Genomic DNA, 15,431 nt, shown 5'->3' with positions numbered 1-15,431 from the left:
TGTTTGTTTATTTGTATTGGGGGACTGGTTTGTGTTTACTTCTAATAATTTATCAGTAAATGGTTTGTCTAAAACATTTTTCAGGCTATTATATGATTAAAAAAATCAAATCTGACTAAATACATTTTGGTACATCATATCGTCAATTATTTCGAATAAAAAAGTCTTGTTGAAGAAACAAGAAAGAATAAAATCCATTTCGGTCAAAGTCTAACTAACCGGTTATTGTGCCAATATCTTTAGCGAAGTTTTTTGTTCTTCATATGAGTCCCGCTTTTGTTCAAATAAATAAATAAAGAAAATGATTCTTTGTTCTAATAGTGCTTTTTTTTTTTTAAAAAAAGTTTAAGTAGCAAAATTTGAATGTCAATTGTTTTAATTTACTTAGAAATCAACAACGCAATTGTTTTAATTTACTTAGAAATCAACAATGATAGCAACATATTTATTGCCATTCTATAAATTAAGGTCAGAAAAAATAATGTTAATGCATCCTTACTTCTATTTTATGAAAATAGAGATACTATAAATAAAAATATAAAAATACAACTCTAATCATGAAAATATATTATAAAATTGAACAAATTATTTATAGCACAAAATGCGTAGAATTAAAATTCTTCAAGAAGCGTCTTTTATCTTCTTTATCCCCATCCAAAACACATGGAGATGAGAAAAAAAAAAAAAGAGTTTTGACATTTACCAAATTAGATAATTTAACTTTAATGGTCATAAATTGAAGCAGCATACATTAATTAAAATATAGTTTATTGATTTACATTTTCATGTCAGTAAGAGATGACGGATAAGCTAAAATAATCTCTATAATAAAGTTTGTCTGAATCCACTTGTAGCAAAAACTTTAGTACATGGCGGTATCATTTTTATTTTTTTTATTTTTTGGCCCTTTTCTCCATTAGAGCAATGGAAAAATCCAAACACCATTAAAATGTTGTTTTCGTCTTTGGAGTTGACGTCTGCAACATTTTGGTGGCTATGATTTTACGCAATAAATAGATAAATTTTATTACTACTACTTTGTAGTTGGTGGGAAAGGAATGGCCTTTGCAGGGACAGCAGCTCCTTCTTCACTATTTCTTGGCCATCTTCCTTTCCACTTTGTACTTCTCTTCTCTCTCAGAAATAACTAGTATTTTCTGTTTTTTTTTTTTTTTTAAATTACTACTTCTCTTATAGATGGATGGTTAATGGTTTTTGTTTTCTGTTGTATTATAGGGGAAATCTTCATTTGCTCACTTTACTCATAATTCGGCTTGTTTTTTCAAAGTAAAAGCACTGTTTTGGGGTCCAAGAAGAAGTGTGAAGCCTGCTGACAAGGTTCTTCCACTTGGGGAATTCGCTTTATCTGGGGCAGAATCACAGGTACTTCTTGGGGAAATCAAGATTCTTGGGTAGTTGAAACCTGCAAGTGACATTGTCAAAACAAATCAAGAATACAACTTGCAGATTTACTAGTGCTTGTGTAGTGTCCCTTTTGAAAATTATGGTAGTCTATGTTGCTCGGACTCTTCGAAAATGTCAATGGGTGTTTGTAGGATTTTTCAAAAGTAGTGTATTTTTGAAGAATCTGACATGGGTGCGGCATCTAAAGTGGAGACTCCGTGCAACTTAGATGGTAGTTATAGTGATAATTGTTGGGTTCACAGTAGATGAAAGAAGTGTGAATGAAAAAATGGAGAGTAAAAGAGTGGAGGGAAGGAGACACTAAAATGGAAAGTGTACTCCCAAATTGGCAAGTTTACTCTTTCTCCCACATTGGTGGAAGAAGAGAACTTGAGGGTGTATATTGAGAAACACTAACTCCACATGGATAGTGAGGCAAGAACTAGATGATGCCTCGCGCCGCCGTCGTCGCTCGCTCGGCTCGGCTTCGGATTTGGATAATGATCAATGGATGAGATCTATCTTTTTGGACAAATTTTGTTTGACAGAAATAAATAAATTCAATCCGAAAACAGTGTTTTGAAACTCCATTTATAAATGCATGCTGCACTGGTTTGAACGAACTGGTGACACTGTTTCATGAACTAGTGTACATTTTCGAACTGATGTTGTTGCAGAAGGTTGCACTGCTTCATGAACTAATGCACTGTTTTCGAACAGATGCTACAGAAATTTGCAATTGTTCAACGAAAATACACACTGATTCACGAAGTGACATACCTGTTTGGAACAGATGCACTGTTTAGGATAAACAAACATGCATTTTTAGGAAAAAGTCACACCTCTAAACTGAACCAATGCCACTTTTTCGAAGAGGCATGTTGTGATTATAAAAACCTGCTTTCTTCCACAGGTTTTTAGAATGAAATTTTCTGAGTTAAAAAAAATTCTTCTTGTCATCAAAATACTCTGTGTGATCATAAAAATGGTTGAGTGCGTTCGTAGAATCCGACCATTTGAGGTACCGCTATAGTTGGATTGTTGGCCATTTTATCCTGGGAGGAAAAATTCCACAACCTCGGGTACAGTGAGGGGAATTATTTCCTTAAGGAAACTCCGTGAATTCGGACGACTTGGCCTATTCAATTTCTGTTTCATCTTTATTTTCTGAAAATAAATACACCTCTTGGAAAGGTCATTTTGATCTTGTATTGAGGGTATTTGATACTTCATTGTGTTCTTGTTTATACTTGAACTAGAATTGAAGTGGTTGTTGTAATATACAGATTCTGCATACCCAACTATATCGTGGGAAATAACAATCTTAAGGAAATAAACACTATTACAGAATCTGTATAGCTTGTTTTTGGAGATTAAAGGTTTTACTTTCTACTCCGCCTGAACTTAACTAGTGATTTGAAGTCATAAAAACTTTGTCACAAGTTAAAGATCATTCGGTTGACAATTGGAAGTCATAAAAACTTCATTGTTAACTAGAAACAAGAAGAAAAATTTAAAGTTGCTTAATTTTTTTTTAAGTAGTATTCTGAAAATACTAAGTATTTTTTGTCTTATGGTGACAGAAAAATGGCAACTGAAAGTCAAATGATGGATGCGACAACTTCTGTGGGGGAAACTAATATTGCCACATCAAGTCGCACAAATGCTCCGCCAACAATGGCACCGGCGGAGAAGCCCGGAAAATTTTCGGGCATTGACTTTAAGCGGTGGCAGCAAAAGGTGTTCTTTTACCTCACCACTTTATGTCTGCAACGGTTCACTAGCGAAGACGCTCCTGAGGTGCCCGAGAGAACCTCGGACAAAGACCGCTTTGTTATTGTAGAAGCTTGGAAACATTCGGACTTCCTTTGCAGGAATTATATTCTGAGTGGTCTCCAAGATGACCTCTACAATGTTTATAGTGGAACCAAGACATCAAAGGAACTGTGGGGGGCATTTGAACGAAAATATAAGACGGAGGATGTGGGAATTAAGAAATTCCTTGTTGCACGGTTCCTGGACTTCAAAATGATAGATAGCAAATCTGTTGTCTCTCAAGTACAGGAGTTGCAAGTCATCATACATGATCTCCTAGCAGAAGGTATATCCTTGAAAAATACCTTAGTTGAACAAATTAAAAATGTTCTGAATACTCACATAAATAGTTTTGTAGGTTTAATTGTGAATGATGCTTTCCAAGTAGCAGCAATAGTTGAGAAGCTACCACCTTTGTGGAAAGACTTCAAAAACTACTTAAAAGCATAAACACAAGGAGATGACTGTCGAAGATCTTATTGTCCGACTGCGTATTGAAGAGGACAATAAAGCTGTCGAGAGAAGGTCAAAAGGGAATTCTACAATTAATGGAGCACATATTGTAGAAGATGACCAAAACAATTCAAAGAAAAGAAAGAAAGTTGAACATGGAAGCAATCAACCCAAGAAAAATTTCAAGGGAAAATACTTCAATTGTGGTAAAATTGGCCACAAGTCCACAGATTGTCGAGCCCCGAAGAAAGGCAAGAAAAAGGATCAAGCAAATATGATTGAATCCAACAAAGAATGTGATGATTTGTGTGCTATGTTCTCAGAATGCAACTTGGTGGGGAATCCTCGCGAATGGTGGATGGATTCTGGTGCCACCCGCCATGTATGTGCCAACAGGGAGTTGTTTTCGTCATTTGCTCCGGCTCAAGCAGAAGAAATGATCTACATGGCTAACTCCGCTACTGCTAAGGTGGAGGGAACAGGAAAAATTTGCTTAAAGATGACTTCCGGCAAGGTCTTGACACTGAACAATGTGTTATATGTTCCGGAGTTACGTAGGAACTTAATTTCTGTTTCACTCCTAGATAAGACCGGATTCAAATGTGTAACCGTTTCTGAAAAAATTGTAATTAGCAAAGGAGAATGTATGTAGGGAAAGGCTATCTGACCGAAGGCCTTTATAAGATGAATGTAATGACTGTTGAAATAAATAAAAGTTCGAATTCTTCTTATTTGCTTGAGTCTTATGATTTATGACATGAACGTTTAGGCCATGTTAATTACAAAACGTTACGAAAACTGATTAACTTAGAAGTTTTGCCAAACTTTGAGTACATAAATCAAAGTGTCAAACGTGTGAGGAATCGAAATATGCAAAGCATCCTTATAAGTCCGTTGAAAGGAATTTCAATCCCTTAGACTTAATACTCACTGACATTTGTGATATGAAGTCAACACCATCACGTGGTGGGAAAAAATATTTCATAACTTTTATTGACGATTGCACTAGATATTGTTATGTCTACTTGCTAAATAGTAAGGATGAAGCAATAGATGCGTTTAGGCAATATAAAACTGAAGTTGAAAATCAGTTAGACAAAAAGATCAAAATGATAAGAAGTGATAGGGGCGGAGAATATGAATCTCCCTTTGCGCAAATATGTGTAGAGAATGGAATAATCCATCAAACTACGGCCCCATATTCACCTCAATCTAATAGAATTGCGGAAAGGAAAAATCGAACTTTGAAGGAAATGATGAATGCCTTACTTATAAGTTCTGGTTTACCGCAAAACTTATGGGGGAGGCTATCCTTACGGCCAATCGTATACTTAACAGAGTTCCCCATAGTAAGACACAATCAATTCCTTTCGAAAAATGGAAAGGAAAGAAACCCAACTTGAAATATTTCAAAGTGTGGGGGTGTCTAGCGAAGGTTCAAGTTCCTATACCTAAAAGGGTTAAGATAGGACCTAAAACAGTGGACTGCGTGTTCATAGGATATGCGAAAAGTAGTAAAGCATGTCGATTTTTGGTTCATAAATCCGAACATCCAGATATTAATGAAAATATGGTAATTGAATCAGACAATGCTGAATTCTTTGGAAACATTTACCCGTATAAAATTAGACATGAACAGTCTAGTGGAGGATCTAAACGACCTCGAGATGAACCAAGTGAGAATGTACATAATGAAGAAAATCCAAGACTAGTACACGTCAAAGAACGTCAACTTTGTTTGGATCGAATTTTGTAACATTTCTCTTAGAAAATAAGCCTCAAACATTTAAAGAAGCGATGTCGTCGTTAGACTCATCCTTTTTTAAAAAGGCAGTCAATAGTGAGACAGATTCAATCTTAAGCAACCATACATAGGAATTGGTTGACCTTCCTCCCGGAAATAAACCTTTAGGTTCTAAATGGATCTTCAAAAGAAAAATGAAGGCGGATGGTACTATTGACAAATACAAGGCAAGACTTGTAGTAAAAGGCTTCAAACAGAAGGAAGACCTTGATTACTTTGATACATACTCGCCAGTAACAAGGATAACCTCGATTCGAATGTTAATTGCCTTGGCGGAGGTATATGATCTTCAAATCCATTAAATGGATGTGAAGACCGCATTCCTAAATGGAGATTTGGAGGAAGAAATATACATGGAACAACCTGAGGGTTTTGTGGTTCCAGGAAAAGAAAATAAGGTGTGTAAACTTGTTAAGTCACTTTATGGACTAAAACAATCACCTAAGCAATGACATGCAAAGTTTGACCAAACCATGTTGGCAAACGGATTCAAGATAAATGAATGTGACAAATGTGTGTATATTAAAGACACACCAAATCACCAATTCATTATTTGTTTATATGTGGATGATATGTTGATCATCAGCAGAGACATTTGTGACATAAATGCAACCAAACAAATGCTCGAGAGCAAGTTTGATATGAAAGACCTTGGAGTTGTAGATGTGATCTTAGGTATAAGAATCCATTGAACTCCACGAGGATTAGCATTGTCACAGTCTCATTATATCGAAAAAGTACTTGACAAGTTCAAGTATATGGAATTCGGTATTGCCAAGACTCCATTGGGTGTGAACTTTGCACTTCGAAAGAATGAAGGTGAATGTGACTCACAATTGGAGTACGCAAGAGTATTGAGATGTTTAATGTATATAATGAACTGTACACGACCAGACATAGCATGTACAATTAGTAAATTGAGTCGGTACACGAGTAATTCCAACAAAACTCATTGGATGGCAATGAAAAGAGTTTTGGGATATCTTAAATACACTCAAAACTATGCTTTGCATTACAGTAAATATCCTGCTGTACTTGAAGGATATAGTGATGCAAATTGGATCATCGGATCGAACGTAGTAAAATCCACAAGTGGATATGTATTTACTATCGGTGGAGGAGCAATTTCTTGGAAATCATCCAAACAGACTTGTATCGCTTGCTCTACAATGGAATCTGAATTTATCGCATTAGATAAAGACGGTGAAGAAGCAGAATGGCTCCGGAATTTCTTGGAAGATATTTCGTATTGGCCCAAGCCAGTGGCACCAGTATGTATACACTGTGCTAGCCAATAGGTAGGGCAAAGAGCATGATGTACAACAGTAAATCTCGTCACATACGACGGAGACATAGTACCGTTAGGGAACTTCTCGCTAGTGGAATTATCACTATTGACTATGTAAAATCAAAGGATAATGCGTCGGATCCACTTACAAAAGGCCTATCTAGAGAAGGAGTGGAAAGAACATCCAAGGGAATAGGTTTAAGGCCTAGGACGAGTCAATATAGCGGTAACTCTACCTAGCAGACTGGAGATCCCAAGAGCTAGGTTCAAGGAGATCAAACAAAGTTGTTTCTGACAGGTTGAACATTGTCAATTACCCAACCCATTCTCATGATGTAGACAATGTATAGTAAACTAGGATAAGACTTCAAGGTGAAAAGTCTTTTAATGATTATCTAAATTTGGCAGATTTGACCAAACAGTTTAATCTACAGGATTGAACGTTTAGAAATCACCTATGTGAGGGCGAAGTGGAAGCCGCTTCAAAGAGAATGTTAGTAAAGGCCTATTCCTTAAGCTCTCATAAAAATCGGGACGTGTTCATGGCTGAAAAGAACAAAACCGTAAGAACCATGAACGGTAAAAGGCTGGTTGTGTGACATGTGTTGTCTAGGTGTACATTAAAGCTCGACGGTTCAAATATATCAAATCTACCGATTGATCGAGTGCATCCGATGTATGTTCACTACGGAAAGTTCAAAGGGAAACCCACTTATCCAGATGCAATCAGTCTTTGCTTGATGATCACATACTTGTCCGTAAAAGTTTTACGAAAAATAGCCATTTCCCATTCATGTGGGGGATTGTTGGGTTCATAGTAGTTGAAAGAAGTGTGAATGGAAAAATGGAGAGTAAAAGAGTGGAGGGATGGAGACACTAAAATGGAAAGTGTACTCCCAAATTGGCAAGTTTACTCTTTCTCCCACATTGGTGGAAGAAAGAGAACTTGAGGGTGTTTATATTGAGAAACACTAACTCCACATGGATGGATAGTGAGGCAAGAACTAGATAATGCCTCGCACCGTCGTTGTCGCTCGCTCGGCTCGGCTTCGGCTTCGGCTTTGGATTTGGATGACAAATTTTATTTGATAGAAATAAATAAATTCAATCCGAAAACAGTGTTTTGAAACTCCATTTATAAATGCATGCTGGTTCACTGGTTTGAATGAACTGGTGCCACTGTTTCATGAACTAGTGTACATGCATTTTCAGGAAAAAGTCACACCTCTAAATTGAAGCAATGCCACCTTTTCGAAGAGGCATGTTATGGCTATAAAAACCTACTTTCTTCCGCAGGTTTTTAGAATGAAATTTTTTGAGTTAAAAAAAATTCTTCTTGTCATCAAAATACTCTGTATGATCATAAAAACCGTTGAGTGCGTTCGTAGAATCCGACCATTTGAGGTACCGCTATAGTTGGATTGTTGGCCATTTTATGCTGGGAGGAAAAATTCCACAACCTCGGGTACAGTGAGGGAAATTATTTCCTTAAGGAAACTCCGTGAATTCAGACGACTTGGCCTATTCAATTTCTGTTTCATCTTTATTTTCTGAAAAATAAATACACCTCTTGGAAAGGTCATTTTGATCTTATATTGAGGGTATTTGATACTTCATTGTATTCTTGTTTATACTTGAACTAGAGTTGAAGTTGTTGTTGTAATATACAGATTCTGCATACCCGACTATATTGTGGGAAATAACAATAGTTTCTTGTGATATCATTACTTTAAATGTCATTACAATTTTGTCTTTTGTTTTAGGGGGATACGGGAACTACTGAAAAGATATCAGTTTCTGTGGTTTCTTCAATCTCAGAGGTTTCGCCAGATGAGTGGGATTCTTGCAGTCTTGATTCGACTGGTCGTCAGGAGTTTAATCCCTTTCTTTCACACAGTTTTCTTTCGAGCTTAGAGGAGTCTGGCTCTGCCGTGGAGGTTATCAGTTATCACCTTCTACTTGACAATGCTTTGCTTAATGGTTTTTTGTTGCACGTTTAAGAGCACTACACCTGCCATTGTTTCTCTTTGTCTGTCTTTTTTGTGTTTGGTGATGTTTATATAAGTAAAAAGTCGTTTCTGCCTGCCTATGTCAATAACATCCGTTGTGGCTAATATTCTCCATCTTGTGCTTATTTATACTGTTTTGTCCATGTCAATAACATCTGTTGTGGCTAATATTCTCCATCTTGTGCTTATTTATACTGTTTTGTCCATTCTTTGCATATCTTCCCGTATTATTGTTGGAATAGCTGTGACCTTAATCTCATTGAATGAACTCATAAGAGACCTAGGGAGCTAGTCATGTATCTCTTCTATCTTTAGTTTATGCTGCCTTTGTTCTTGTTATGACCTCATTTTGATGGAAGAAAAGCTTATGTCCTCCTCAGGGTAATGGCTGGATATCACAACACATCATTGCTAAGGATGAAAGTAATAATATTTTAGGTGTTGTTCCTCTCTATCTCAAAAGGTTCAACATCTTCCATGCTATATGTGGACTATGCTTTTCACTTGCTTCTGCTGCTGGATAATTTCTCGACTTTTTATAGTGGACTGGCATTGGCTAATTCCTTCTGATCTTAATTTGCAGCCATTCTTATGGTGAATATGTGTTCGATCATTCTTGGGCAAATGCCTATTACAGTTATGGTTTGAGCTATTATCCAAAGCTGCAGTGCTCAGTCCCTTTCACTCCAGTTACAGGCCCGAGGATCTTGGTCAGTAACACGTCACATAGAGATCAAGTTTTTGACATCCTGGTTTCTGCAATGAAGGATTTGGCAATCAAGGTATGCTTTTTTTGTGTCCAAACAAACTTAATAATACTTTGGATTTCATAAATTCTTTTTCAACTCGTCCAGTTGTGAGTATGATTCTTTTATTTTTAGTAATTGTTGCTCATTGGTTAGGGAAGATTCTGCATATTACAGTCAATATTTCTGTTATCCTTTATTTCACGGAAGGTGTCATTTCTTAGAGTCTGACTTGATGAAGATTTGTAAGTTATAAGAAGCCAGAAGATAAATCTGTTCCGTGGAGATCTCTTAAGTCCACGTCACTTTCTAGTGGTGCAGTGCTACCTTTAATTGTGAAAGCTTGCTAGACAAGCCCAGAGGGCAATTAAGGAATTTTAAATTCTACCTGTTCCCTAGGTGCATCCTATGAGACAAAGCATGTCAAATAACTTGGTTGAGAATTAAGGTTATGAATTTGATAAATCAAACTCCCTAAGAAGGAAAACCCACATGATTAGTGTGATCAAAGAAACGTGTGTGCATGGCTGACAAAGGCCGAGGCAGATAGCATAAGACATGCTTAATGTGTTGTTGGGGTGTCATTCTTGTAAAGTGTGACCACTACCATCCTGGTCAAATTGGAAAATGATTTCTTATAGGGCCATTAAAATTTCCAAAATTCTCATTTGGTTGAAGTTACTTCTTGAGTGAAGCTTATGAATTAGCTCCTCTCTGTTGCTGTTGTCCTGACATATTTCCTTCTTTTGGCTTCTTGAATTGTACAACTGTTGAGTTACACAGTTTAACTAGATATTAAATAATTCGTGCTACGTGGTTAGCTGGAGAATCTATTCCTCAATTTCATATTTTGTCATATGGCCCATACCTTTATTAGTAAAAATTAATCCTTCTGGAACTCTTATTAAGTTCAGTCGACAATCATAGTTTGGTATGCATTAGTTAATTTCATATGCCTAAAAGTACTCCATTTTCTGTATAATGAAATTTTACCTTGACAGTTTAACGTTTCATCTCTACATATTACTTTTCCCACTGCAAATGAGTGGCACAAGTTGGAGAAGAAAGGTTTTCTGCAAAGGATTGGAATGCAGTATCATTGGAAAAATCGTAATTATAAAAAGTGAGTATGTAGATCTACTTCATATTTGAGATAGTTGCTCTGAAATTTAGAGGAATGAATTTCATATGGCTGTAGCGTTTAGTTTGTTCTTTTTCTTCTTCTTAGTAGTTGATCTTATTTCATTTGGTCATATACATCCTATTGTAGTATAGATTATGAAGGCCTCATTTCCTGGTTGAGGTGTGGATGAAGGAGCTTGATGCTTATGATAAGCAAGGCCTTAATTGTAATCCGGTTAAATGGGTTTCTCCTAGAACTGGTACTACCTCTATCACAAAATCCATGGACGGGGGTTCCTCTCTGTGTTAGAGTCGGAGTAACCTTGGGAACCAAGGTTCAGATCCTGCACAAGCGACTCTATGTGATTTAAATGGGTTTCTCCTAGAACTGGTACTACCTCTATCACAAAATCCATGGACGGGGGTTCCTCTCTGTGTTAGAGTCGGAGTAACCTTGGGAACCAAGGTTCAGATCCTGCACAAGCGACTCTGTGTGATTTGTTTTCATCTCTCTAGACCTTTATAGACATAGTTACCTTGTTCCTGTGCTGGTGGGAGGTAAAAGGTACCCAATGGATTAGTCGAGGTATGCACAAGCTGAGGAGGACACCACAAGTCACAATAAATCTCCAAAAAAGAAAAAGCCGCCAAAGTAATTGCGATTGCTTCATTTGAAGAGCATTGCATAGACCTTTACATTTTGTCCACACTTCGATGTGTTCATATTTACCACTACATCATGTTAATGAGTTTTGTTTCTTTTTGATTGCTATAAGTTTGTTCTTTCATATTCAGCTTTGATGAATTTTTGATGGACATGAAGCAAAGTAAGAGGAAAAACATTCGCCAAGAACGCAAAAAGGTTTGTAGAAGTACTGTTCTTTTTCCTTGAAAATTGCTTGATCAGTCAATAGCTATAGAAGGTTTTCAAAAAAATAAAATAAAGAGGCTGTATAAAGAAAAGTATTTGTATTAGACCTGCCTTTGGTCATAATGTCCATTCCTCAGGAAACGCATTGACCAGAGGACTTGGTCCTACATCTATATCCGATCCTACTGGAAACATGTATATATGTTTTTTCTGTCAGTAATAACTTTAGAAAGTTCAGCTGCGAGTATTCTCTGGGATGAGGGGTTGGGGCATTTGATATGCCCCATTAGTGGTTTTATCAGTAGTCTAAGCTTGGGGAAAGTTACAAATGAACATGGTGTATAATAATAACTAGACCTGCCCTTTTGGTCACAGATCCCATGCCGAAACTTGTATCATAGAGCAGTTCATAAGAATATATCACATGACAGAGAACACGTTTGCAGTATGCGGAACAAATAAAATTCTCTGCTTTAGGTAACCTAATGACTAGAGGACTTTGGTCTTACATCTAAATTATATTCAATCCTGCTGGGAACGTGTTTATATTTACTCTCTTACAGTGACGAAGAAATCTATTATTGTTGTATAAACAACACTTTATTATTGTTTATTTAGTTTTGCCTCATTGGCAGTGTCACCTTATTGGCATGACTATGTGGCTGTTGGCATGTCACATATTTCTACAGTGCCATCTTTTCTTCATCCTGTATCACATGAAGATTTTTCTTACAGGAGTATAGCGTTTCCTTTAGTTTCATAATTAGCTATGTACAGATTTTACCTCCTCTCTCTTGCTCAATGTGTTCAAATTTGCAAAATACACATATGATCTTTTTAAGTTTGTTATGCTGTTGGAAGACATATTATACCGACAAATTGCACAAGAAGATATGGACGACTATCCATCTCTCATTGCATGGACTATATGGACCGAAAGAAATAAGAGATGTTTTGAAAATAAAAGGAGATGATATCTGTTGTTAAGTATAGGTGTATGCAGAATTTGTACTTCTAGATGAAAGGGAAATTACTTTTGAATTTCATAGTATGCTGGACTTGTTAGAATCCCTGAATATGTAATGTAAAACACGTCCAGCCTTTTGTATTTACTGCAGTACTTTCTTGGTAGTGGTACTTAATAAAACTTAACTTATCAAAAGAAAAAAACTCATAAGATCTTTTCTTATTTCAGATATCGGCCCAAAATGTGACCATGAAACGCCTTAGAGGATCTGAAATCAAGGTGTGTTTTTGAGCTTTTGACTTTCCATTTAATTCGTTACTTGAGCATAGGTGACTTTGTTGGGATAGGGTATATTTTTCTCGAGGGTAGTAACAACAGTTTATGTATTGTCACATGTTTATTTGGTCAATGCATCAGCTTTTATTGTGATATATTGCCACTTGTTTAATTTGGTCCATATATACTGATGCCAATCTGTATTCCTTGCTTGAGAACTATGTGATACCCACAAGGACTGATCAAGGGACCATACCATCCTTGCCATATTAGGATATGATCCTTTTTTATGGATCCGTTCCTTGAGTCCTTTCTATTAACTTGATTACTGGGTGATGTTTTAGCTTTTAGCATCTCGTCTAAGTTCAAGATCACTCTTACTAACTAGATTCAAAGAATTAGTAGATATGATCCTTACCGTCTGGATGTGAACAGCCGATTTCTTGTTTTATGAACCACGAGTCACATGCAACTATTATTATGTCCTTGAATGAGATTGAAATTCTCATTTCATGCTTGTCTATTAATATTGGCAGGCCAACCACTGGGACACATTTTATAAGTTCTACAGGAATACAACAGATAACAAGTAGGAGTTTTTCTCTTTGGGCCATTAGCATTTCTTCTTATTATATTATCTTAACTCAACTTTAGTCAGCTATATTATTCTAGTTATACTTTACAATTGTATTTCAGTACCTGCATTATCTAATCTGTGTTCTCTGCCTCTTTAGGTGGGGTACTGCTTATTTAACGAGAGACTTTTTTCATCGTATGGGTGCAAAGATGGGTGACAATGTACTGCTTGTTGTTGCGGAAGAAGGTGATGAGCTTGTAGCTGCAGCCCTTAATCTTATTGGAGGAGATACCTTGTACGGACGACTATGGGGATGTCTCCCAGGAACCTACTATGCGCATTTGCATTTTGAAGCATGCTATTACCAGGTAGTTTAAACCATCAATTAAAATTAAGAAAAGAATGTGCCTTGCAGGGTATTTTTTTTTTTTTTTTTATTTATGACAACAGCGTCCATAGAAATAGCTACTTGTGTTTTTGATGGTATCGGTTCATATTCAAGAACTAGCCTCTAGTAGTTCAGAAGTAAATCAGGCTCCTCTCGAGTCTTCAAACGTTTTCCTGCTTGAAATTTCACATCTGAGTTCCTTAATCTGTTTTTCAGGCCATAGACGCGGCAATTGAACTCAATCTTAGCACAGTAGAGGCTGGTGCTCAGGGTGAACACAAAATTCAAAGGGGATATATGCCAGTCACTACTTACAGCAGTCACTATATTCTAGATGAGGATTTTAAGCGAGTCATTGATGATTTCTTGGTACGAGAATCTGCTCAGGTGATTATTCTTCCCAATGAAAAGCTTTTTGGATTACTGTTGCCTTTTTCTCGAATGTTTCTTTCCTCAAAGGAAAATTAGAAAATAAACTTATATTCCCATATATGTTTATGAGCAGAAGCACCTAAACGATGAGATCACAAGGTTATCTTGAACTTTGAAAAATGAAACTACAGAGCTGTATAAGACTTCTTTCCCCAATCGAATACCAGGAAGCTTGGATGGCACATTCTCATAGTAACTGTAACTTCCTGTCCTTTTAAGCCATTAGGTTTAAGATATTCCAACCAATTTGTAACGTCGCATTATTACAGGTGACCATCGGAATACATAAAAGGCCGTGGCAGTGAAAGCTCTCCATCGGGATAAGAGTCTAGAAATCAATTATAAACATTATTTTATTGAGGTTGAAGGATAACATATGATGGTCAATGTGCTTTTCTCTGGGACGAATAATTAGTAATTCTCTTCCTTTAGTCATATAACCCCGGGAATAAATCAGGTGAAAAGTCTTACAACAGTCGCCCCCACCCCCGGCTTTCTTTAATGGATTCTTTCCCATCGGTCTTGAACTCTGAACAAGTTTGTTGTGTTTCTTCCCCTCCAAAATCCTCCATCTGTAGTTAGTTTAGACTGTAATACAAAACATTCCAACTCTCTTGAGCAATATCTTTATGTGCTTGATGAAATGAAGACGTTAAGTTGCTCTCTGAAGATGAGCCACATTAATATGGATACTGCAGCTTTGAGGAGCTCTCGCTGATCTCTGTCTGCTTGTATTTTCCTACAGGTTAAACTTGTTATGCAATTATTACAGGATTCTGGTCCCTTCAAGGAGAATGCATGGAATTGACTTAAGGTGTTTCAACATCCGCGTTTATAATGACCAGTTATTCCCTGTTGAAGTTTCTTCGGATTCACCAACCAGAGTGACATCTTTTGTTGGCTGTGTTAGCAGTTCGTTTTAGAAGCACCCTTCCATGTTTACTGGGAAGCTGGCATTTGATCTTCTGTTTAAAGCATTAATCATCTTCTAGAAACGGATAAAGAAAAGACCCTCCCAAAGCTGTTCTGCAGCTTATTCACAAAATTCAAAAACTAAACTTGGAAATATACTGTAAATATCCAACCAGAATGTAGTAAGAATCTTAGCCATGTACAGAAGTATAGAATCATTTTCTTCAATACATATTCACAATATTCTTCTTAGACCCTTCTGATTAATCTTTTATTTTGTTTAGGCTTATAAGCGACGCATTATTGCCGTATTGATTTATGAAAAGATCAATATTAGAGAGATGACAGCGTGTTTTGAGGTTAATTT

At 36.6% G+C, this 15,431-nt stretch overlaps 1 protein-coding gene across 3 annotated transcripts; it reads left to right on the top strand.

The window, feature by feature from the left end:
* The first annotated feature begins 625 nt into the window (after positions 1 to 625).
* On the top strand, positions 626 to 15,316 carry LOC107839834. Of its 3 annotated transcripts, XR_001665136.2 has the most exons (13): positions 807 to 1,121; positions 1,237 to 1,383; positions 8,528 to 8,701; positions 9,154 to 9,236; positions 9,357 to 9,555; positions 10,521 to 10,642; positions 11,437 to 11,503; positions 12,708 to 12,758; positions 13,292 to 13,344; positions 13,490 to 13,700; positions 13,937 to 14,107; positions 14,226 to 14,350; positions 14,422 to 14,841. XR_001665136.2 is itself a non-coding variant. In XM_016683469.2 (12 exons), the coding sequence occupies exons 1-12, from the start codon at positions 1,059 to 1,061 to the stop codon at positions 14,958 to 14,960; spliced, it is 1,404 nt and encodes a 467-aa protein (XP_016538955.2). In that variant the 5' UTR covers positions 626 to 1,058; the 3' UTR covers positions 14,961 to 15,316. The 3 variants fall into 3 exon arrangements, 2 of the variants coding, with proteins under 2 accessions (XP_016538955.2, XP_016538956.2); XM_016683469.2 differs by lacking the exons at positions 14,226 to 14,350; positions 14,422 to 14,841 and adding an exon at positions 14,898 to 15,316 and having other exon boundaries at positions 626 to 1,121; XM_016683470.2 differs by having other exon boundaries at positions 14,226 to 14,966.
* Positions 15,317 to 15,431: the final 115 nt, after the last annotated feature.

The sequence above is a fragment of the Capsicum annuum genome, chromosome 8 (assembly GCF_002878395.1).
Source record: "Capsicum annuum cultivar UCD-10X-F1 chromosome 8, UCD10Xv1.1, whole genome shotgun sequence".
NCBI lineage: Eukaryota > Viridiplantae > Streptophyta > Magnoliopsida > Solanales > Solanaceae > Capsicum > Capsicum annuum.
This window is presented reverse-complemented; position numbering and strand designations above follow the sequence as displayed.

Excerpts from the sequence above, each read along its gene's own strand:
- LOC107839834 (XM_016683469.2), top strand. The coding sequence starts at position 1,059 with ATGGCCTTTGCAGGGACAGCAGCTCCTTCTTCACTATTTCTTGGCCAT. Across the intron at positions 1,122-1,236 it reads GCCATCTTCCTTTCCACTTT|GGGAAATCTTCATTTGCTCA; the intron begins GTACTTCTCTTC and ends GTTGTATTATAG. Across the intron at positions 10,643-11,436 it reads AAAAATCGTAATTATAAAAA|CTTTGATGAATTTTTGATGG; the intron begins GTGAGTATGTAG and ends TTTCATATTCAG.